Source organism: Hipposideros armiger, unplaced genomic scaffold, assembly GCF_001890085.2.
Source record: "Hipposideros armiger isolate ML-2016 unplaced genomic scaffold, ASM189008v1 scaffold_47, whole genome shotgun sequence".
In the NCBI taxonomy this organism is placed as follows: domain Eukaryota; kingdom Metazoa; phylum Chordata; class Mammalia; order Chiroptera; family Hipposideridae; genus Hipposideros; species Hipposideros armiger.
In genome coordinates, this window is record NW_017731397.1 from 2,156,246 (window position 1) to 2,180,805 (window position 24,560).

Below are 24,560 nucleotides of genomic sequence, written 5' to 3' on the forward strand. Positions count from 1 at the left end.
GATTGTCATTGAGAAAAAAAATGACACAAAAGTGGAATTTTATACTGTGTAGGGGGTGATGGTTATATAACTTATGTGTATATAGTAATTTCTTTAAAACCAATTACTTTCATTTTTTTATTACCTGATTTGCTAAGTAATAGTTTCAGGAAATTCATAATATTTTGTTTCTGAAATATAAGTATATTTATATAGTTCGAACTAGCTCAATCTTTGTGTAGATTAAGATTGAAGTTAAGAGGAAGCATTTTTTTATAGTGTGTTTCATAAGACGTGTATCATGGAATATTTTCCATTCAGTTTCTCTTTTTTTCAGCTTCATTGAGGTATAATTGACAAATTTGTAAAATATTTAAAGCATACATCACTGTGATTTGATATGCATATACATTGTGAAAGGATTCCTCTCATCTAGTTAATTAACACATCTGTCAACTCATTTATGTTTTTTGTGACATTTAAGCTCTACTCTCTTAGCAAATTTCAGTTATACAATGCAGCATATCAACTATAGTCACCATGTTATACATCGTCAGACCTAATTTATCTTATACCTGAAAATGTTGTACCCTTTTACCAACCTCTCCCGATTGCCTCCACCTTCCAGCCCCTGGCAGCCAGTTTTCTATTCTCTGCTTCCATTTCTATTAGTTACTGATTGCTATGTAACAAATTACTCCAAAACTTAGTGGTCAGGAATTTGGGAGCAGCTTAGCCGAGTGGTTGTATTTATATTCCACATAAAAGTGATACCATGCAGTATTTGTCTTTCTCAGTTTGGCTTATTTCACTTAGCACAGTAACCTCAAGGTCCATCCATATTGTTACAAATGGCAGGATTTCCATCTTACTCATAGCTGAATAATATTTTATTGTATGTATTGTACCATACCTTCTTTATTTATTCACCTATTGACACTTAGAGTTTTTTCCATTATCTTAACTGTTGTGAATAATGCTGCAGTGCAGCTATCTCTTCCATATACTGTTTTCATTTCCTTTGGATATATACCCAGAAGTGGGATTGCTGGAATATGTGGTAGTTCTACTTTTAGTTTTTGAGGAACCTCCATATTGTTTTCTATAGTGCCTGTATCAGTTGACATTCCCACTAACAATGCATAAGGGTTCCCTTTTCTCCACATCTTCTCCATCAGTTTGCCTCTTGTCTTTTTGATGACAGCCATTCTAACAAATGTGAGGTGATATCTCATTGTGGTTTTGATTTGCATTTCTCTAATGATCAGTGATGTTGAACGCCTTTTCATGTACGTGTGGGCCATTTGCATGTTGTCTTTGGAGAAATGTTTATTTATTCCTCTGCCTGTTTTTAAATTGGATTGTGTGGGTTTTTTCCTTATTTCTTTTTTGGCTCTTGTGTGAATTCTTTATAATTTGGATATTAGTCCCATATCAGATATTTGATATGCAAATATTTTCTCCCATTCCAGAGGTTGCTTTTTCACTTTTTTTGTTGGTTTTTCTTGCTGTGCATAAGCCTTTTAGTTTGATGTAGTCCTACTTGTATTTTTGATTTTGGTGTCAAATCCAAAGAAGTCATTGCTGAGACCAATGTCAAGGAGCCTTACCCTCTATGTTTTCTTGTAGGAGGTTTATGTTTTTAAGTCTTAAATTTAAGTCTTTAATCCATTTTGAATTGATTTTTGTGTATGGGATAAGATAGTGGTCTATTCTCATTCTTTTTTTTTTAAGATTTTTATTGGGGAATTGGGATGGGAACAAGCAAGTTGCTGTCATTTTGTTCTTCAGTCTAGACGTGGAGGACGCTTCCCCACTGGCCCAAGTTGGCACCATCATTGCGCTCCTCCCGGGCAAGGCAGATCAGTCGCCGGCCTCTGGACGGCCGCTCACTGCGGCTGCTGGCCGCGCACGCTGGCTGCTGGCCGTGCACGCTGGCTGCTGTCTACACATGGCAGCCCACGGCAACCCACTGCAGCAGGGGCTGCAGCCTACGCCGTCACTGGCGACCCATGGCAGCCCAGCTCCAGGTTGAGCTGCTGTTCAGCATCTCAGCTGTGGAGGGCAGTGTCACTGGCCCTTACACGTGGGATCCGAACCGGGGCCCCCTGGCGTCCCAAGCCAGCCCTTAACCATCGGGGCACTCGGCCGGCCCTATTCTCATTCTTTTGCTTGTTGGCTGTCCAGTTTTCCCAGCACCGTGTATTGAAGAGGAGATTATGTTTTTCCCATTATATATTTTTGGCTTCTTTGTCATAAATTATTAACCGTATATGCATGGGTATATTTCTGGGCTCTCTGTTTCATTGATCTGTGTGTAACATGTTACATATCAATGTGTAACATAGATCCTTATAAGCGTACACATGAACCATTCAGTTTCATGAAAATAAAAGACAATATAAGTTATGCTATCCTAAATTTTTTCTTCTTATTCCTTGTCTCTTTAAAACTGTATGTGAAACCCAATGTTAAAATTATTTATCTGTGGAATGTATACACATTCAGGAAATAATTTAGACATTAGATGTATTTGCAGCCTTTCTTCTCCTCTCCTCCAACCAAAAAATTTAATCCTTTGATTTGGTATTATCTAATAAAAGTAGAATTTAAATGTATTTGCTTATGGCAGATTTTTGACAGTAGAAGTAGTCTTCATTACATTTTATTGTATGTAAACTTTGCTCTCGGAATATGGACAATACTTACAGAAATTGTTGTTTCTAAGGGTCTTATTGAAGAATCAGAAACTTTAAAAATGGAAAGTGAAGACTTTAAGAGGAAATACAATTACGCTACATCCAAAGCTCTCAGACTTGAGGGAGATATTGTCTCGGTGACAAATAAAGCAATTGAAAAGGAAACTGAACTGGACAGGTACTTCTGATGCTTTTACAAAATGCCTTTATGCTTTAAAAATGGTTTAACAAAATTTTTGGTCTATATTAATGTTACTTGACCTTCATTCAGTTTAAGGGACAAACTTAGGAAGGTGCAATATGAAAGAGAACAACTTGAATATCAGTTGAAGACAGAAAAGGACGAGAAGGAACTTTATAAGGTAATTTATTCTTTCCACTTCTATTAGTTACCGATTGCCGTGTAACAAATTACTCCAAAACTTAGTGGTCAGGGATTTGGGAGCAGCTTTGCTGAGTGGTTGTAGCTCAGGGTCCCTCGGGTAGTTTCAGTCAAGCTTAAGGCTTGATTGGAGCTGGGCGCTCTGCGGTCAAGGTGGCTTACATGACTTCTGGCAGGAGGCCCTTCAGTTTCTTGCTATGTGGCCTCTTCAGTGGTTGCTTGAATGCCGTCACAGCTTGGCAGTCACCTTCCATCAGAGCTAGTCAAGAGAGAGCAAGGATGAAGCTACATTGTGTTTATGACCTAGTCTCCAAAGTTGTACACTGAAGCAAGTCACTTGGTCTGGCTGACACTGAAGGAGAGGAGGATATTAGGCTCCACTTTCTGAAGAAAGGAATGTCAGAGGATATGGGAACATATTTTAAAACGACCTCATTGTGTATAGTCCATAAAAGTTAGTTTTCAGGAAATTACTCTGTTTATCAGAATTTATATAACCAATTATTTCCCCCTTTTAAGAACATGCAAACTTGAGGAAGAACGTTACTTTATTTCAGTGATGATGGCCATGTTTTAGAGTTTGACTTTTGGAATAATCTTCAGAAACTGTCATTTCAAAAAGACATTCTTACTGTAGTGTTTTTAAAGTGATGCTGCAAAGATCTTGACTGATGATCCCTTCAGAGGATCCAGAGTTATAGTCTGTCCTCGTGAACAGAAATGACTGTTTTAGCATTCCATACATTTAAAGAGTACCGTGCAAGAAGTATGTTAATTCATTTCTCTCTGGTACCCTTAACCAAAGTAAGATAACTCTTTATAATGGAAACTAGATATGTGTATTCTTTATAATTTCAGTTATGGAATTTGATTTGTATATTTGTATATCTCTGTATGATTTGATTAAATATCTATTTGTATATCCGTATTTGTATATCTGAACAAATAAGCAGTCACATCCAAAGTCCCTGGGAAAATCAATAATAGTTCAGTTAATTAATCAACAAATATTTTTTAGGTACAGCGGAAGTAAATGACAGTACTCTTCATAAGCAAAAAATTGAATTGCTTAAGATGTTTTTCAGCATCTGGTCATGGCTTAAAATCTGAATATGTCTTTAACATAATCTATTTCCCCAAAAGAACCACTAAATCTATTTGCGATTTTATTTATTTATTTATTTATTTATTTATTTATTATTTATTTATTTTAGCTGAGCCAGCCTCCCACCTGTTGGCAGCTCAGCTGCAGCTCAGCTCGGGCATCTAACTGCTGTTGCTCAGAGCTCGCACTCTTGAGCGAGCTCTAAACCAACTGAGCCACTTGGCTGGCCCTATTTGCGATTTTAAAGAGAACTTTTACAATAAAATTATTAACGGAAAAGACTAGTGATCAGGTAACATTGGTAGACCTTAGAATTACTCTCTGTGGAAAAGTAAAAAACAACAACAACAAAAAAACAACTTAGAAAAGCGGTGTTCCGCTCTGCTTAGTTAGCTAGTCATTTGGCAGAACTTGGGTCTCCTGATTCCTAGTCAAGTAAGTCTTCCTTTCCCTTAATTATATTTGGGTTAGAGACAAACAGTGGTATTTTAAACATTGACTAACTCAGGTTATGGAGTTAGAATATTCTTAACATTTTCAAGCACTATTACAGGTCCATTTGAAGAACAGAGAAATAGAAAACACCAAGCTTATGTCTGAGGTCCAAACTTTAAAGAATTTAGATGGGAACAAAGAAAACATGATTACTCATTTCAAAGAAGAGATTGGCAGACTGCAGTTCTGTTTGGCTGAGAAAGATAGTCTGCAAAGGGCTTTCTTGCTTACAACCTCAAGTAAGGTAAGTACTTTTGCAATATATATTTGAAGGTGGTAAAACATTTTCTCTGTTAAATGTATACAATATGGTGGTTTCTATTTTTAATCTCCCCCCAACAGTTTCTGTTGAAAAAGTTCAAACTTACAGAAGTTTACGGGAAGGGTTGTTATAATGAGAGGTTCCCTGTTGCCCTGTCCCCCTTTTGTATATCATTGTGGTCTTTGGGTTCTTTTTCGTTCAGTGTATTATACATTATCACCATTATTCTTTTTCATACCCAAATTGTCCCATATTTAGCTTTTGTGTCTTTTTGATATGCCCACCTAAGGCTTTGAATACTTCCTTGCTTTGTGGCACAGCTGTATGTTACAGCTTTAGATTCTGCCCCAGACCTGGTATCAGCCATTTCTCCAAGGAGCCCCAGTGTTTTCAGTAGGGAATGGTATTTGCAAGCCAAGAACTTGATTCTGTTGCTACTGGGGTTGTTGCTTTTTTGTACTTTCTGGACAGACATTTTAAGTCTTTAATTTATATTGATATCTCCAATTCAAATCCAGTACCTTAGGGTTCTTCCTTACCTTTCTCTATTCCATATTTATGTATCTCTTCTACTAGTGTGAGAACCCCTTTATCCCCAAAGTATCATAGTTGTATTTTAACCAGCTGTACATACCAATAGATTCAGAGTAATTCAAATGATAAGTCTCCTAAATAAAATTAGGATCTTTTGCAACTCTTTTTTTCTTAGACTATATTTCACTAAGGATGTACAGGGTACCATGTTCAAAAGCTACTAGAATTAATGTTTTAACATTACAAATTTGTCGTACAGTTCAGTTTATTTATTTGTATTTAATTTGAAGATTTACTCTTATTTCTATCTTTTGATTTAATTTTGTTTCTTGTATATGTAAAATAGTTGCATCATTCAAAAGTCAAAATGATAAAAAAAATTTACTCTTATGTCTCAATCTCTTCCCTAAAAAACCCCCTTTTTTGCCTATATCAGTAGGTAAACATTTTCATTAGTTTCCGGTTGATCCTTCTTCCGTTTCTTTTTGCAACAAGAAGCTTATGTGCACACACATGGCTCCACATGCTCCTCAAGTCACCTTCTTTTTTAAAGGTGCCATGCCGTGTATACTCTTTTGCACTTGCTGATTTTCATTTAACAACATAAACTACAAATCATTTCCATATCATTTCAGGGAAATCTTTCTAATTTGAAAAAATGGCTGTGTAATAAGTAGCTTTACATTCATTTATTTATTTTATGGAGGAGTATTATGTTTTCAGTAGTTTGCTATTAATATTAAATACACCCAGACATAGTTAATACAACACCTAAATGTCAGATGTGCATGACATTTAGAATTAATGGTTAAGGCCCAAGTTATTTTTCAGGGTATTTAATGTAGCGGATTGCAAATGTAAAGGTGAAAAATACATTTGATGACTTATTTGTTATTTAATAAAATGCTAAAGATTTCTCTTTTTCCTATTTAAGCAAGACTTCTGTGAGGAAAAACATAGGTATGGAAGTACCTGGAAAAACAACTCCTAATTGCTAAAACTTTAAAAAAATTTTAAAAGCAGTGCACAAGGTCATGGTTATAAAATATAATTCAAATAGTACGTGAGGGTACAAAGTAAAAGTCATTCTCTTTTTTCCCCCAGATATAGCATTATAGAATTTTTAATTTTTCTAGAAATACATTGAATGTACGTATAATATAGTTGAACAAAACCAAGAATTTATATAGTGTTTCAAAACCTTTAAAAATTTTGGAGACTCTGGGCATCTTGCAATATGAGTACACATATAGATATTTTCTCATTTATTAGAATAGCTCTGTAGTATCCCTTCTTTTATTTAACAGCTGTATATATAGTATGAAATTGTTTTTAGATGTATACAACCCTTAGCTATCATAAGGATGTTGCAGTAAACAACCTTGTACAGATATCTAGGCACATGTACTTAGGGTTGTTGGAAAAGTCATAACGTATTTTTTCTGTTTTTTGTTGCAAAAATGAGTCATGACTTTTCTGACAACCCAATATAAATCTGTACAATAAATTCCTCCAAGTGCAGTTGCTAGATAAAGTGCTTAAATTTTCAGTTATTTTTATATTGTTTTCAGAAAAGTTAATATACCAACAGTGTATGATATATACTGTTTGTAGTGGCTGCATAGACTTTCATTAAGGATATAATTTATAATAAATTCATAGTTTTAGACATTTTGACTTTAATAATTGTTCATTATTCTGATATTTTACTGAATCCCTATAATGCTAAACCTGTGTTTATACACTTTAATAATTTTCTTAGAAACCCATGAAAATAAAATTGGTAGATCAAAAGCCATGTGCTTTTTAAAGGTGTTCATGAATCTGCAAAAATCTGATGAGAAAGGTTGTATCACTTACAGATTATGAAAGTCCAGTTGTTTGTAAATGTGCTGATTATCCTAAACCCATTCAAATATTGGTATTACTGTTTTTTTAGTACAGTTTTTTAAAGTACATTTTTGAATTACAAAGAAATGTTTGAAATTATTTTTATTGGTGATTATAAGAAATGAAGATGAGTACTTCCACTGGAGAGAATTTGGGGGAACAAAAGCTTTTATGTGAGTCTCAGTTTAGCCAGGCTGTCAAATGCTGGGTATGTTGCCTGACTTCTTTTTGTCAGCTTCCTCCTGTATAAAGTGGTAGTGATACCTGGTGTATAGATAGGGTTGTTTTATGGGGACTCGGAAACAAGGTCACATCTTAAGGTTTTTATAGAGTTATATACTGCATGTAAGTCATGAATAGAAAAACAATATTTAAAAATTTGCATCTGTTGAAATATGAGTACAAAATTTTTCTGCTTCTGTTTTTATTTGAATGTTTTAATTACACATATTCATCTGTCTTTCTTCAGGAAGATACACTTTTTTTAAAGGAGCAGCTTCGTAAAGCAGAGGAACAGGTTCAGGCAACTCGGCAAGAAGTTGTCTTTCTGACTAAAGAACTTAGTGATGCTGTAAATGTGCGAGATAAAACCATGGCAGATCTGCATACTGCTCGCCTGGAAAATGAGAAAGTCAGAAAGCAGTTAGCTGATGCGGTGGCAGAGCTTAAAATGAGTGCTGTGAAAAAAGACCAGGTAAAGCAGGTTAATTCTGAATTTTCATTTTGCCCAAAATTCATTATAAGAATGAGATATGTTAAAATAAATCAGGTCAGATTTCTGATCACAGAATTTTAAGTTTCTATTAATTGTGTTTAATCATGGTGACTTTAATATAAGCTTTAAGAAAAAGTGCTGTAAGCAAATTCCTAATGGTCAGTAAGTAAAAGCTGGTCTATTATTATTTATTAAACTATCTGATGTCAGGTATATATTGCTTTGTTTGGAATTTCTTACTAGCTTCATAAAGTGGCATTACAGTTATTTAACAGGGTAATACTTGCTCCTCAGGAGGTGGATTATTCTTCTCTAGCTTTTTAATGAACCTTAGTGTAAGAATATAAAGCTGAATTTATTAGGAGAGCTAATATAGCTCTGTAGCCAAAACTCTAAAAGAAATAAAAATTAAAAGCCAGAAAGAAAAAAGTGAAATTGAATTGGATTTACTACTGCATTATGAAATGCAAAACTTTTATTTTTTCTTAAAGGAAGTGTTTATTTCTCTTTTAGGAAAAGACTGATACACTGGAACACGAACTGAGAAGAGAAGTTGAAGATCTGAAACTTCGTCTTCAGATGGCAGCAGATCATTATAAAGAAAAATTCAAGGAATGCCAGAGGCTCCAAAAACAAATAAATAGACTTTCAGACCAGTCAGTAAGTATAACTGAATTCATACAAAGTGAAACATTTCTGATCAATATTTTTGTTTGCAAATCAGATTTTATCATTTTCTAAATATCAGCCTTTTAAGCATAATTTACCTCTGCTTGATTTCAAGTCGTTGGCCTAATGTTGTAATAATAAGTTTTTTAAAATCTGGAATTTTTATTTGCTGGAGAACCAACAAAGGAAGCAAGGGCAGTAGCAGGGAAAAAAATAATAAAAGGAGAGAGCCCTCTTAGTTATTTCCCTCTATGATCTTTATAAATGTGTTTTTCGCTTAAAGATTCAATATGTATTATTGAATTCCCTCTTTGTGACAGTGACCCCTGTCCTCAGTGGGTTAACCATTGATCATTCCCAGGGTCTTAGATGGGTTCTCAGTTGTCATTGGTTTTTTCATCCTGTTATACCACTAGATAAGGAAGAGTTAAAAAGTGTTAGCTAATTAATTTGTATTCCATTTGAGAGTGGGTAGGCAGATTTAATAAAATCAAAGAAAATTTTGTTATGATGTTTGTATGTTTTAATGTGGGTCCCCAAATTGTACTTCAATATAAGGCTTGCTATATAATGGAGTCTTGGAAATGAAGAAACATTTAAAATATGAAGTTGAAAATGATATCACAGCTCTCTTTACCAACCAAATTTACTGTAAAGTTTTATTTGTACTGTACTGTATGATACAGATGCTACTTTCCCAGTCTTTTTTTGAAATCTGAAAGGAGACGAAAGAAGCAAGAAATACATGAGATAAAGTAGGAAAGCTTTTGTGGAAAAGCATTATACTGGAAATATGACCCACGTGTATAGATTTTGGTTTTGGGCCTTTAAGTTACTATGACTTTGTAGTAGTAAACTGGTGAGATTTCCATGAATGGCTTGTTTTGATGGTATTTTGATGATTTCACAAGAAAAAGCATCACAATGTTTTTCTCTTTTGTAATGTAAGGTGACGTGTGTAACTTTAGTCATTGTTGGCTTGTAGGACAGTAGCAGCTTTGTGGACTTTTCAGGATTTCTTGGTATTATTTACAGAATTACTGAAGGAAGGAAATATAAATCATTTAACAATTTATTGTTAACATTTGAATAGGCCAATAACAATAACGTCTTCACAAAGAAAACTGGGAATCAGAAAGTGAATGATGCCTCGATAAACACAGACCCAGCTACCATTGCCTCTGCTACAGGTATAAAGCCACCACCGTCTGCAGGTAAATATCTGTTCGACTTTTGTGCAGTGTCCTGCCATAAAAAGTATGCGTATTTATGTTGCCTTATTCCAGGTGTAAGAATTTTAGGAAGCTTACAGAAATCTTTATAAGTGAGGGAATCGAGGCAAAGGGAAATAAGGGTCTGAAAGTAAGATAAAGTCATACATTGTGGTGAATATACAAAATGTAAGTGTGAACTAGTGTTTATCTTCATGAGAATATTCACAAGTGTTAAATGAGCTGGTGTTTCATAAACTCAAATGCATACAGCATTTGGGCTACAGAACAAAAGCCAAGAATTGAATTTTTAATTAACATTCCACTAAATCTATGGAATTTTGAAACATTTCTGGCATTTTAATTGTACAATTCTTTGGGGGCAGTAACATATAAATCCCCTGTTTGGTGTCTCTCATCTCTCTTCTTCGGCTGTTTTGGATCAATAGTGTATTTTCCTCATTAGTTGTACTTGCGGATAAGTTAAATTTTATGTTAGTTTATTAATTGATAGAACAGATTGGAGAGACATAGTGAATACAAGAACAACATGAAATTTGAATTAACTCTAGGCATTCATTTGTTCTCAATTCTTTTTTTCACCTTATGTCAACAATTAGGCAATAATGTAAGTAAGTAGTAGAGTATATGAAAGTATATTTTCTTGTGTCATGTTTGGGGCAATTGATGTTTTCTACTTTTAAAATGTATTGTGAATTTCCTATACTATTAAATGTTTAATTAGGTTCAGCTGCGACAGAACAGAATACTATTTTCCACTTCTGTACATACATCCTCTGTAGTACGTAGATAGTGTTGTAGAATATTTACTTAATGAAGACCTAGTGAAGAGTAATGAAGGACTGGAAAAATTATTTAAAATGTTTTCTCAAAGAGTATGGCTTTCCTACTTATCCTGTCCTGTTATATAAATTTTTGTGCCATTTTAGAACTTTTTTTTTTTTTTAAGCTGAGCCATCCTGCTACCTGTCGGCAGCTCAGCGGCTGCTCAACTCGGGCTGGGAATCGAGCCGCTGTTGCTCAGAGCTCAAACTCTTGAGCGAGCTCTTAACCAACTGAGCCACTCGGCCGGCCCTAGAACTATTTTTAGCTAATTAAAATAATGATCCTTTTGTTACAGAATGTGAACTTGGTTCTCGTCAAACTGACATTAAAAAATTCTCAACTAGAGTTTACAGTATTCTTTATTTGGTGTATGAATAGAGATTTTAAAATAGATGTTTCTCTTTCAGTATTCCATTTACTATATTTCACAGTGTACTGACCTTTAAGTTACCTGAACAGGAAGATAAGGGGCAAAATAATTTTTAATCTTATTTTCTGCCTTGTTATAGCTGAGAAAGACTTTGACATTGTAACGAAGGGGCAAGTCTGTGAAATGACCAAAGAAATTGCTGACAAAACAGAAAAGTATAATAAATGTAAACAACTCTTACAGGTAAGCTAGCTACCTTGTAAGTGAAAGATAGATTTATCAAATGTAATGACTTAGCTTACCTTTATTGTTTTGGTTGATGGACGTCCTAGGGTTTCTTTTTCAAATCCATATACTGGTATTTTATTTCACTGTTGAGATGATGAAAGGGGGCTGTTCTGTGGACCTTTCCATGTAGCTTGTGTGTAAAATCATGATCCTAAATGATTTTTTGTTCACCTACTGTCCTTATCTAGATAATGGGCAAGTGATTAATTGATGTTGGATAATATTGTCTGTCTTATTTTAAAGATACATGGAAAATATTTGAACTTCATAAAAGGGAAGTGCTCCTTTTACATTTACTGTAATAATAACAAAGACTTGTACTGCATCTTAAAGTGACCAAATTTGCAAAGTGGAAAAAGGGAACATTAACCAAATGGGTTACTGCCTTTAAGGTGTTACTTAGTTTGATTTTTAAACTGTATTGTTCAAACATTTCAGTTTTGCCAACTGTCTTGGTAACATTCACTTCTGGAGTATTCAAAGGACATAGGGAAAATGCTTCTCATTTATACGTGATTTGCAGAAGGGAGGAAAAGGTGTTTTTGTATGTAAATTTTGTTTGTTTAATTAAATATTTGTGTGTGTGTGTTTCTCTATGCATGTGGAGAGGAGAGGGATACGTAATTTTTAGAGCTGTAGAATGAAGTTCATACATTAGCTCAAGGTTACGAGAGTAATTTAAAATACGTTGTTACTGCCTTCTAAAGAATATTAATGTAATCTTTTAATCAAAGTTTAAACTGAACATTTATGTTGCTTCAGATGGTCTTTCCTCCATGGAAGGGCTGATTAGAACAGTTTTACCCTGAGTCCAAAGTAGTTGTTTATAAGGGACTAAACTATTTTTCATTAAGTATGAAATGATTCTGGAACAATTTTCATTATATAGTATTATTGAAAGGAAGATTGAATGTTCCATCAAAACTAAAAACTTCCTCAAGGTACTTTTTTCTCCTTTTCTCTTCTCTTCTCTTCTCTTCTCTTCTCTTCTCTTCTCTTCTCTTCTCTTCTCTTCTCTTCTCTTCTCTTCTCTTCTCTTCTCTCTTCCCCCTCCCTCTCCCCCCCCCTCTTTTTATAACTGTGTTGAAGTGCAATTAAAATCCAAGAAACCGCACATATTTCAAGTCTGCGGTTTGATCAGTTTGCCATATATAGTCAGGAAACTACCACAGTGTCAGGATAATGAACATTTCCATTACTCCCCAGAGTTTGTTTTTGTACCCATTTGCAACTCATCCCTCCCTTTGTCGCCATCCCTGGGATACTGTTAGCTTGCTTTCTGCCACTAAGATTAGCCTACCTTTTGTATAGTTTCTATAGATGGAGTTATATGGTATGTACCCTTTATTTCCTGTACTCTTTCAGCATAATTACTTAGAGACTTATGCATATTGTTGCTTATATTGTACTTAATTCTTTTTTATTGCAAGAGTTCAAATCTCTTGCCATTTTAAAAATTGGGTGGTTCATCTTATTGAGTTGGCAGTGTTCTTTATTCTGGAAATAAGTCCTTTGTCTCATACATTTGTAGTGAATATTTTCTCCAGTCTGTGGCTTGCTTTTAATTTTCTTAATGGTATTTTTTAGAAAAAGTTTTAATTTTGATGAAATAGGGTATCAATTCTTTTATGTTTTGTACTTTTTATGTTCTAAGAAACACCTAATTTAACTTGCAAAGATTTTTCTCTTTGTCTTCCAGAAGTTTTATAGTCTTAGTTTTACATATAGATGTATTAGCCATTTCAAGTTTATTTTTCTGCATAGTGTGAGGTATGGTATGTATAGTTTGGATAGTCAGTTGATCCAGCATCATTTGTTGAAAAGACTTTCTTTTCTCTATTAAAATTGCTCAAAGCATAATTTTAAACTTCATCTTGAACAAAAACATTTAAAATGACATTGGGAATTTACCTTTTTGTCATGTTTGTAACTCCTTCCTTTTAACATTCTGGGTTATAGAGAGACAAGCAATGTATAAGAAGTCAGCCTAGAGATTGTCTTGGTCTGGAAATCCCAGAGTTTTATTTATCAGTGTCTGGAAACAATAGTGTTATGAATATGAGTTTTATTACCTCCTTTTGCAAAAATAATAACATGGTTATTGTAAAATCTTGTGTATGGCATTATAGAAATAAAGAATAAAGATTGTAAAAGTACCATCATGATTCTGATCCCCAGAGATAAGAGCTATTAATAATTTGGTGTATATTTTTCTACACACATTACAGAGCCATCATATAAAACTGTGTTAAACAACTTAAACAAATAGAATTATACTATATATTCTGTTTTTGCAACATGATATTTTCAGTTAATGTGTCATGACTTTTTTTTGATAACTCCATTGTGTGGGTATAAAATGATTTAGTCAGTCTTCCACGGACAGACATTTGGTTATTTCAGTTTTTTACTGTTATAGTAGTGTTATAATAAACATTCAGCACATATCTGTTTGAGTAGATATTGGCTCTATATGGGTTTAAAATCTTTTGGTAATTTACTAATTTCATTTAGGATGAGAAAACAAAATGCAGTAAATATGCTGATGAACTTGCAAAAATGGAGCTGAAATGGAAAGAACAAGTAAAAATTGCTGAAAATATAAAACTAGAACTAGCTGAAGTAGAGGACAATTACAGAGTAAGTTTAGTATTCATATAACTTGAAGCATAATACCTGGTACTTTTGAAAATGTGTTACCTACAATTTTTATCAATCTAATGTGCATTTTTAATATGGATAATGGGGATATTATTTTTGTATATAAATAAAAATGTTCTATGTATTTAGTTATATTGCGTATAGTTCCTTAACTGTGAACTGAGGAAATGCATACCCATATGCATTGCCATTGTGGCTTTAAATTTGTGGATTCAGATGGTTATTAAAATTATATCTTTTAATTGTGTTCTGTTTTTAAGATGAAAGTGATCATTTTATTATTCTCTTCAACTTAAACGTGTATGTAGAATTATTTTAGAACCTTGAAATTTTTGTGGGAGTGTAATATAATCAGTAATTTAAAAAATTTATGTAAGAGTTTTTAAATTTATTACCAAAGTGTGTTACTTATGATCCTAAGTGAAATATTGCAGCGTACATTTTTGCCAGTGTAACCTATGGCAATAAATAAGCCTAAATGATAAATGATATTCGTAAGAACGTTAGAGAAAAAAATTTAGCAGGCTAACTAGCTAATCGGCAAGGAGAAAGGAATTTTTTCCTCTAAGGAATAAAGTGTAATCTTTATATTTTAAGATATATATATATAAAAAAAAGATATATATGTATTTGTAATTTGCATATTTTTGTGTTATTAAAGACTAGGAAGTTCTAAATTATTAAACTTTGTGAGTCATAACTAATTGTACTTATAATTTTTAAACGTAATATTTTTAAAAACACGAAGAACTACTTGAGGTTTCCCCCATGGGGGCTGGAGAGGGTGGCATATTATAGGTGAAGATACTTTTACTGATAAGTCCATATTTGTAATTGTAAAGAAGTGGACACACACAGCATGGGGGATTGACAATGTTGGTGCAGTTTCATATAAACTAGGGGAGAAGTTTTAAGAGTAAAGGAAGTTGGTTGGTAATGATAAGTAATTCAGAGATGTCAAAGAATAAGAACCAAGGAAAACATGGATAGGGTAGTAGTAATTATTTGGATAGAATACTGTAAACTCTTGAAGTGTAAGGAGAGAGTAGATAATGAAAAAATTTATTATACTTTTTTTCAGCTCCAGTTGGCAGAGAAAGAGAAAGAAATAAATGGTCTAACTTTACATTTGGAAAACCTCTTCAGGGAGAAGGTATTGAACAATGTACTTTAAAAAATGTTTCATATGACACTGAATGATAATACAACTTGATGAAGAGATGGCTTTTACAGTTCATGTGAGGGTGATTTTTTAAAAAACAGTTGAATAAAGAAAAGATTGTTAAAACTCTTAGGTGGAAAATGTATTTTGTTAAAATTTTACTTCATAATATGAGAAAATGCATAATTTAGTTTAACTTAGTTTAGTCTGTTACATATTTTATATTTAACAATAAATAAATTTTACAATGTTCAAATTTAGGAAAACTATAAACATTTTTATAATTACATATAATGTGTTTATCTGGTTTTCTTTTGCAATAGGAAACATTTTAGAAGTTGTTAAAATGATTTATAGCATAACATTCAATCAGAGCATACCTTTGTGTAATGTAAAAGATTCTATAGTGCAGCTTTTTTCCAAGTGGTGTGTGGTCCTTTGGAGGGTTCCTATTCCCTTTTAGGAGTCTATAAAGATAAAACTCTTCAGAATACTGCAGTGTTATTTCCCCCCCCCCCAGTGTGTTATACTTGCACACTAGGTGTGAAAACAGTGGTGGGAAAACTGATATATTTATATTATGTCAAGGCAGTGGCACCCAAGTGTATTAGTAGTTACTGTAGTCCTCCCAACCATGCGTTCACAGTTAGAAAAGCTTAAGATGATGAAAGAGTAAAATAATTTTATTGAAGCTTGACCTTGGGGTACCCATCTTGTTAATATTCTTTGTGATGAAATGGGAAGTACCCCCAAAGCACTTCTGTTCCCCTGATAATGTGCGATGGTTATCTCGAGGTAAAGCACCTGTGCGATTGTTGGAGTTGTGAGTTGAACGAGCCTCTCTTTTTTTTATGGCACATTATTAGAAATAGACAAGATTTGGTTACTCAGAGTGGTGTATTTGGCAAACATTACTTGAAAAAAAGTGATAGGCCACTTTAAGGAAGACCAATTGGTAGTATTTGTTGCCAATGATAGAAGTCAATCTTTAAGCAAAAGTGGAATTTTGGGAACCTTGTATTTGCTACCATAAGCTTGATACTTCCAAATGCTTACGGACTTTCCTAATTAGATGGGTAATAATATTAAGACTACGACTTTTAAAAATTGTTTAATGAAATGTGTCAACATTTGGAAGATCTTGGTGAACCAATCAATAATTTAAATGACCAGTGATGATACTACAAAACGATGCATGGTAAAAGAGCCATTCAAAGTGCTAGATAGACCTCAAGGTTGATTGGATGACGTTACCATGGTAGTTGCAAAATTCTGATTTTAAAATCCATCACTTCCTCCCTATTGGTCCCTTGGCATTCTATAATAATGAAGAACCTTCCTTTGTCCTTATTTATGTTCCAGCAACAATTCTCGGACATCAACTGGGTGTACTTACAATTCAGTTCCTCTTTGACATCATCTCTGTGGAATTATTGCAGACCCAAATTAAGGGCTCAGCTCCCCTTGCACTCATGTTTTGCTAGAATGACCCACAGAATGTAGGAAAACACTATACTTATGATTACATTTTATTATAAAGTTTTGTTATAAAGGGTACAACTCAGGAACAGCCAAATGGAAGAGATGCACAGGACAAGGTGGGGGTGGGGGTCCCTAGAGCCTTCATGCCCTCTCTGGGCATGTGGCACTCTTAGCACATTGATACTTTCACCAACAGGAAGTGCCCCAAACCTTGCTAGAGTTTTTAATCTGGGGTCTCAGTACATAATGATTGATGAACTCGTTGGCCAAGTGATTTAACTCAATCTCTGCCCTTTCTCCCATTGCCTGGAGGTGGGGCGAGTGCTAAAATTTCCAACTCTTTACTCTTGTGCTTGGTCTTTCTGGTGACCAGTCCTTCCTTTCAAAGTCTGTTAGGGCCCACAAGTAGTCACCTTGTTAGCATGAAATCAGGTATGGTCTAAAGTTTAAAAGGACTTGTATGAATGACAGAAGACACTCCTATGATTTAATACATTCAAAGAGTTTTAGGAGATCTGTGCCAGGAATTGGGGGGAAAAGACCCAAGTATATTTTTTATATCAGTGTGTGAGTATGTATGTATATTTTTAATTTGTATTTGGGTGTCTGTGTCCATCCGTCTGTCTACCTACCTGTCTTCCTACCTGACAGCCATCAGTATGAACTCTTTTCAGTCAGTGGATTAGAATTTGTTAGTGTTCTTGATTTTATGTTCACATGGTCGTAGATTTGGCGAGGAGGAGTAAGTACCTCATGCTGGTTTTTCAGATGCCCCAGTATGAAAAGGATGTTGTGTTTTGAGCACTTATTTCTTTCTAGCCCTGCAAGATAGTCTAGCTCATCTTGTACCCTTCTTACCTCATCTTGGAATGGGCCTTCCCCCCACCCCCCATCCCCCCTTTTAAGTAAGAAGCTCTGGTCCAACTCGGGAATCAGTTATTTCCCTAAGGAGTTGTGATTCCTTGTTAGTGAGAAATGGTATTTAGAAACCAAAATATGGGGCCCAGGTGTGCACATTATTACTGGTGCTCATTGCTTCTAGATTCTTTTCAGTGGACAGAACTAGAAAACATTTACATTTTAGATATCACGAGTTGTAGTCTGACTTCACAGGGTTCTTCCTGCCTTGCTCATTTTCTGTTTGTACACGCCTTCCACAGTGAGAACCCTGGTGCCTTTAATAACCCACATAAAATCGTTTCAGAATTGGCGTGAGCCTATCACTATCACTAGGAGAAGGAAACCTATTAAGAATAGAATTGAAGATTGTTTGCAATTTTTTTTTTTTGCCCCCTAGGCTGTCAGTATATTGTGTTCAAATGTTACTTGGCGTTAGTTTTCATCTCCCCATCTCTCCACTCTCCTCCATTCTTTCCCTTCCTTTCCCCCTCGCTTTCCCTTTTAGTGTGTGGAGATTCCTGCAAGTAAACAGTGGATTAAAGATAAAGCAATAGGAGCACAAACAGATGAGTAAGAACGTAATAGTTTTTTATTTCTGGTACAAGTTGTTTTGATCAGGTATATTGTAAAGTTAAAATGATCTAAGCAGATCTTACAAGAAATTGGATATATATATTCCAAATGCTTAAGACAACTTTTTGAAATATGAATTTACTTTCACTATTTTAATAAGAAACCTGACTCTTAAGTGTATTTTGTGCTTAGAGATATTAGCTAATGCTAGAGAGAGGATACTTTATATATTGTACATTTGTAAAATATATAAAAATATAATTTATACATAAATTATATACATATAACAGCTGTATTTTATATGTATATGTATATTATTTTGAAGTTTCATATATGATAGTGAAATATATAGACAGTCCTGAATCATTATAACCATTTGTACATTTTGTTGTATAAATGGCTGAAATCACACATGGAAAATAATGTAGTGACTGTATTAATTACGCTATGTAACAAATTACCCCAAAATTTAGTGACTTAAAACAACTTTTGTTATTTCACAGTTTCTGTGAGTTAGGAATCCCGGTGTGGCTTTAGATGCTCTCACTAGCCTGCAATCAGGGTATGAGATGGGGCTCAGTCATCTCACAGATGTAGATCTATTTCTAAGCTGACGTAGGTGATTGTTGTCAGGATTCATTTCCTTGGGGATTATTGGGCTGGGGGCCACACTTCCTGCTCTGCCATCTTCTATGAGATAGGTCACTCCCTGCCTCTGTTCTTGACTCAGGTAAAAAGTGATATAACTGACAGGCAGGGGTAGTAACCTTTGAAAACGGAAAGCTGATCACTCCATTGTTTAAAGCTCCTAATGGGCCTCCCAGGCACTTAGGATAAAAGCCAAAATTCTTAACATAGTCTGTAATATTTTATGACTGGCCTCCATTTATCTCTCTAGTTCCATCTTAAGCCACAATTTCCTCTTTCACTGTCCTGTATGTAGAGTCTCTCTTAGTACTACTCAAACTTGAACTTGCATCAGACCCACTTGTAGTGTTTATTAAAACACAGATTTCTGGCTCCCATTCCCAGAGTTTCTGATGTAGTAGGTCTGGAGTGGGGCGTGAGAGTTTGCATTTCTAACAAGTTCTTGGTGCTGCTGGTCTGGGAACCACACTTGGCGAGTTGTTCTCGGCACTGAGGCCTTACAACTCACCAATTGCTTTCTTGTCTCAGGGCCCTCATTCCTGTCCTTTGCCAGGAGTATTCTTGCCTACAATTCTTTGTTTGTTAAACTTTTCCTTAAGAAGAGTTTAAGTATGTACGAAAATAGAATAATATAATGAACTCTGGTATACTTCTCTCCCAGCATCCACAATTGTTACTATGGCCTTATCTGTCGCACCATGATTCCCTTCCCTCCTCCTTCCAGCGATATTTTTCTCAAGTATATCCCAGAATTCCTGTTGTTTCCCTCTCAGTATTTATTCTCTCACTCTTGACTCACCCTTAAGTCCCAGATGAAATGTTCTTCTTCAGAGAGGCCTTCTTTGACCTCCCAGCCTAAATTAGGTGCCACTATTAAACTTGCACCTGGGACCTGTACTTTTATTTCATAGGACTTAACCATAATTTGTAATTAATATTTATTTCTGTGCTTATTTGTCTAACATCTACCTCTGCTTAATTGTAAGGTTCATGAAGACAGGGATTGTGTCTATTTTATTCACCACTGTATTTGCAGCATTTAGTACAGTGCCTAATATTTGATTTTAAATATTTGTTGAATGAGTAAACAAATTAATGGAGCAAACCTAGTTTACATCATTTGCTTATCAAAACATTTGGTAAAAGAAATGCACTGGAATCAGCAGTTTTATTGTCAGCTAATTCCCTGCCCTGTAAGAAATGCAACAGAAGTGGGCCAGTTTGCTTTCTCCCTGCTATCTTTCTGAGTTACTCTTGATTTTCCTGCTGGTGACACTTTAGTTTTCTATTGCTTCAAAAGATTGTATTTATAAGAATTTCTGTTTGCTATTCCAAGCCCTTGCTTAATGTTTGTCTCCTTGCTCATTGTTTCTGAGAACACTCCCCCCTAACGAAGTCCTTTATAAGGTTAGGATTAAGTCCTTTTTGTTCAGCACTGACGCTTAGATCTAGACACAGAGCCTGGGATGAAGCATTAGATGAGGGGCTAAATGAAAAAGTGGATTTGTCACCATCTAACAATATGTATTTTACTTATTTTGTTTATTGTTCATCTTAACCTGCTCTAGAATGTAAGCTCCATATGTTAGGAATTTTTGTTTGTTTTGGTTATTCCTAAATCCCTAGTGCCTAGAACAGTACCTGCCACATAGTAGATACTCATTAAATATTTACTGAACATATGCGTGAATGAAAGAACTCATTATAGTTTTTAAAAAATAAACTAGTTCCCTAGTAGAGTAAAACTATATTTAGAAAATATTTTTAATAGTATGAAGTAGGATTAAAAACCCTACCAATTTAAATTTATTTAGAACCTTAATAGCTTAAAGTATCTTTTCATGTCATTCCAAAAGTGCTATTTAGAATTGTCATTTCTGTGTGTGTCTTCATACTATTTCAGATATATTCTGCATAAACCCTTTATTATAAATTTGCAAAGGAATGAGTCAAAATAGTAAAGCAAAAGCAAAATGGCAAATAATGATAAAATATCGAGAAATACTTTATTGCCAGAGAAAAAATTAAAATTTAATCTTAAAACTCTTTCAAATTGTTTCTTAATATCAGATACCTGACAAGTGATTTTTTTGAATCGTCATTTTTTATTTCTAGATGATCTGCTTTCTATCTGAGATTGGAAGAGTTACACACACACACACACACACACACACACACACACACACACACACGATAATGGAAGATGTCTCTAATGAAATGCTACAATAGCATGATGGTTAAATGACCCTAAAGAACTGATCTTATAAAAGTCATACAGACTACCATTTGTTTACCTTTTTTGCTATAGCTTAGAGGCTGTCTGGAAGTGATAAAAGGATAAAGATTATGAGAATTACATACCTTGAACAACTTGTTCAGAGAGTTGTAATTCAGAATATTTACTGTCTTTTCTCTACTGACACGCATCCGCATGTGTCAGATAAGATCAGTGTATCATTCCTCCTACTTAACAGTTGGAGTGGCAGAGGCATCCTTAATTTGTCTGATAATTTGTAAAACCAAGGCTACTGTGAGACATTTTGGGGCCCTGAAGGAAAAAAAGGATGTATGCACTCTGTCCAGCAAAGGCAATCAGCTAAGCTAACTTTTGTGCCCTGAAATTGTAAAAGAGGACTTTTAACAAATCTGTTTCTTAAGTTGTGGAAGGTTTTTATTACAGGAGAATTGCTAATCAGGTACTGTTGTTTTGCTCAGGTAAGATATTGGGTTGTCAGAAAAGTCATGACGTCTTTTTTCTGTTTTTCGTTGCAAAAATGCATCATGACTTTTCCTATAATTCAGTAGTAGATTCTTCAGGATTTTCTACATATGGGATCATGTCATCTGTGAATAAAGACAATTCTTCTTTCTTTCCATTATGTCTGCTTTAATCTTAATCTTGACTTAATCAACTGTTGAGAATCTCCATTACAATGTTGACTAGACGTGAGAGCAGACATCCTTTTCAGTATTGATTTTAGGTAGAGTCATTTAGTTTTTAACCATTAAGGTTCACTGTAGGTTTTTTGTATATGCCTCTTATCAGGTTAAGGAAGTTGCTTTTTATTTCTAGTTTGTGAGATTTTTATTTTTTAAATCATGAATGACTTGAATTTTGTAAAATATTTCAGTGGATCATCTGTTTTGTTCCATTAATCTGTGAACATGGTAAATTACATTGATTTTTGGATGTTAAACTAAATTTGCTTTCTCATAAAACCCACTTGGTCACGATGTATTCTTTTTTACTATTGTTGGATTTGATTTGTTAATAAATGAAGGATTTTTGCGTCAGTATGCAGGCGGGATGAGCTCTGTTGTTTTCCTGTGATGTCATTGTTTGGTTTGGTATCAGGATAATGATGGCCTGTGAAGTAAATTGAGAAGTTTTTTGTTGTTTTTTTTTCCTCTAGTTTTTGAAAATATACAGGATTAGTATTTTTTTTCTATCCCCAATCTTGATTAGTATTTTTTAAAAATAAGTTTCTTAAATGTTTGATAGAATTTACTAGGGAAACAATCTGGGGTGGTTTTTTGGCTTTTGACCTTTATTAAATAGGTAAGTTGTAAGAGATTCAGTTTTTCCTCAATTAGCTCAATAAAAAGGGTACTTTCTTGGCGTAAATAAAACCAAAAATACATTAGGCTTTATTCTGCTTTCAAATTTAGTTACATGTAGAAGGGGCATTTATGAGAAGTTGAGAGCCAGGCTTTTCAACTGTATATTTTAAACATTCAGTAGTGTCTCCCCCTACCCCCCAGTCCACAGGGGATAACATTCCAAGACCCCAGTGGATACCTGAAACTGCAGATAATATCAAACCCTGTATTATAGAGAGTTTTTTTCTATACCGACATACCTATGGTAAACTTTAAACTCCTTTTGCACTTTGGGGCCATTAAGTAAAATAAGGGCTACTTGAACACAAGCGCTGCAGTACCATAGCGGTTGATCTGATAACAGACAGCTACTGAGTGACTAAGGATGAGCATTGTGTACAGTGGAGACGCTGAACAGGATGGAGTGAGATTTCATCATGTGCATTTTAAAACTTGCAAATTGTTTATTTCTGTAATTTTTTATTTCAGTTTTTTGGACCATGGTTGACCATGGGTAACTGAAACCACAGAAAGTTAAACTGTGGATAAGGGGGTGACTGCTGTAATAGGGAAATAATTTTATTGTTATATTTTGGCTAAATGTTTAATGCTGCCCTTGTTAAAAAATATTTGATTGCTTTGCTCATTCACCTTTGTTTTTGTTAATTTTAGGAACTTAAAAGGAGTCTAGAAAATCAAGCCGAAGGGAACACGGAAGGTCAGAATTCCCAGAGTCCTCAGCAGATCTCACAGTGTCTCAACACATGCTCAGAGCAAAATGGTCATGTTCCCGAAGTACCAGATACACAACCAGTTCTGCAATATGGTAATCCTTATGCAACACAGGAAACAAGAGGTTATTAAAATATTTTTAGTTTGGGGTTAGCTGAATATGGAGTTTTTTGTTTATATCTTTGTGGAATTAGAAAACGACTGGTACAGTCAACTCTAATAGAAACATTATTTTATAACAAGCAGTTCTAATGTTTAACACTAACGGGCTTCATCCACGAGTGATACACCATGAATGAGTAGTCTGTTTGCTTATTATATATAGTTCTTATTTTAAAAAATCACTTGGGTTTAAAGTAAGAGCATTTTATTTTATTTTTTTGATGAGTTAAAATGGTCCTTTATATCCTATTCATCATAGCTATATACAGAGATTCTAATTTTAGTACCAGGTCTCACCCTTTCCTTGCAAAAAATTGCTTTTCAGATGGAGCAGATGGTGCTTTTTACCCAGATGAAATCCAAAGGCCCCCTGTGAGAGTTCCGTGTTGGGACCTGGAAGATAATGTTGTCTGCAGTCAGCCTGCTCGGAACCTGAGTCGGCCTGATGGTTTAGAAGACCCTGAGGATAGTAAAGTAAATTGAGTTTCCCTTTTCTGAGCCTGCCCCGTTTATTTTCTTTCTTATGTAGAGAGTTACATGGTTATCTGTGTGTTGAAAGAGTATGTGTGCCTTTGAGTATACATGATTGCTTACTTGATTTTTTGCAAAATCTGCCTGTATTTAAATTTGAAAAGTCAACCATTAATATTTGTACTTAAAATATTAAGTTCAGAGAATGAACTCAGAATAATGATAGTTTAATCTTTAAAAAAATGTTTTAATGAGACATAATTGACATATAACACTCTTAGTTTTAGGTGTACAACATAATTCGATCTTCGTATATATTGTGGAATGATCACCGTAAGTGTAGTTAATATCCATTTTAGTTACTGTTTTTTCCTCCTTTTTATGAGAACTTACAAGATCTACTCTCAGCAGCTTTCAAATATATAATATAATTGTTGTCACAGATGGTTTAATCTTAATTATCACTTACTAAGTAATTCTTTTGATGTAGACATACTTGGCTGGAAGAAGCAAATTGTTGAGGACAGTATTATATGTCAGTGTGCATCTTTTCATTTTAGCATTTATGTCCCACTTTAAGTTTTAAGGTGGACTCTTTATTTAGTTGGAAAAAGAAGGACGTGTATATATCATTCTTTTTCAGAGAAGTACTCTTGTAGACATTGTTAGTATTTTGTCTCTCAGCAACCCAATTCTGATAATAATTGAATTAGTTTGTGTAGCA

General features: G+C 34.4%; 1 protein-coding gene across 2 annotated transcripts in view; it reads left to right on the plus strand.

Moving 5' to 3' along the window:
• TAX1BP1 (Tax1 binding protein 1) overlaps window positions 1-24,560 on the plus strand; it is a 64,177-nt gene that overhangs the window by 28,730 nt on the left and 10,887 nt on the right. Inside the window, exons 6-16 of one of the 2 annotated variants that reach the window (XM_019639898.1) lie at window positions 2,708-2,856; window positions 2,950-3,040; window positions 4,719-4,904; window positions 7,816-8,040; window positions 8,575-8,721; window positions 9,824-9,944; window positions 11,297-11,400; window positions 13,960-14,085; window positions 15,188-15,259; window positions 23,144-23,297; window positions 23,691-23,839. In XM_019639898.1, the coding sequence (XP_019495443.1) occupies window positions 2,708-2,856; window positions 2,950-3,040; window positions 4,719-4,904; window positions 7,816-8,040; window positions 8,575-8,721; window positions 9,824-9,944; window positions 11,297-11,400; window positions 13,960-14,085; window positions 15,188-15,259; window positions 23,144-23,297; window positions 23,691-23,839 (1,524 nt within the window). Of the gene's footprint in view, window positions 1-2,707; window positions 2,857-2,949; window positions 3,041-4,718; window positions 4,905-7,815; window positions 8,041-8,574; window positions 8,722-9,823; window positions 9,945-11,296; window positions 11,401-13,959; window positions 14,086-15,187; window positions 15,260-23,143; window positions 23,328-23,690; window positions 23,840-24,560 lie in introns of both variants that reach the window. The other variant, XM_019639897.1, reaches the window with a different exon arrangement.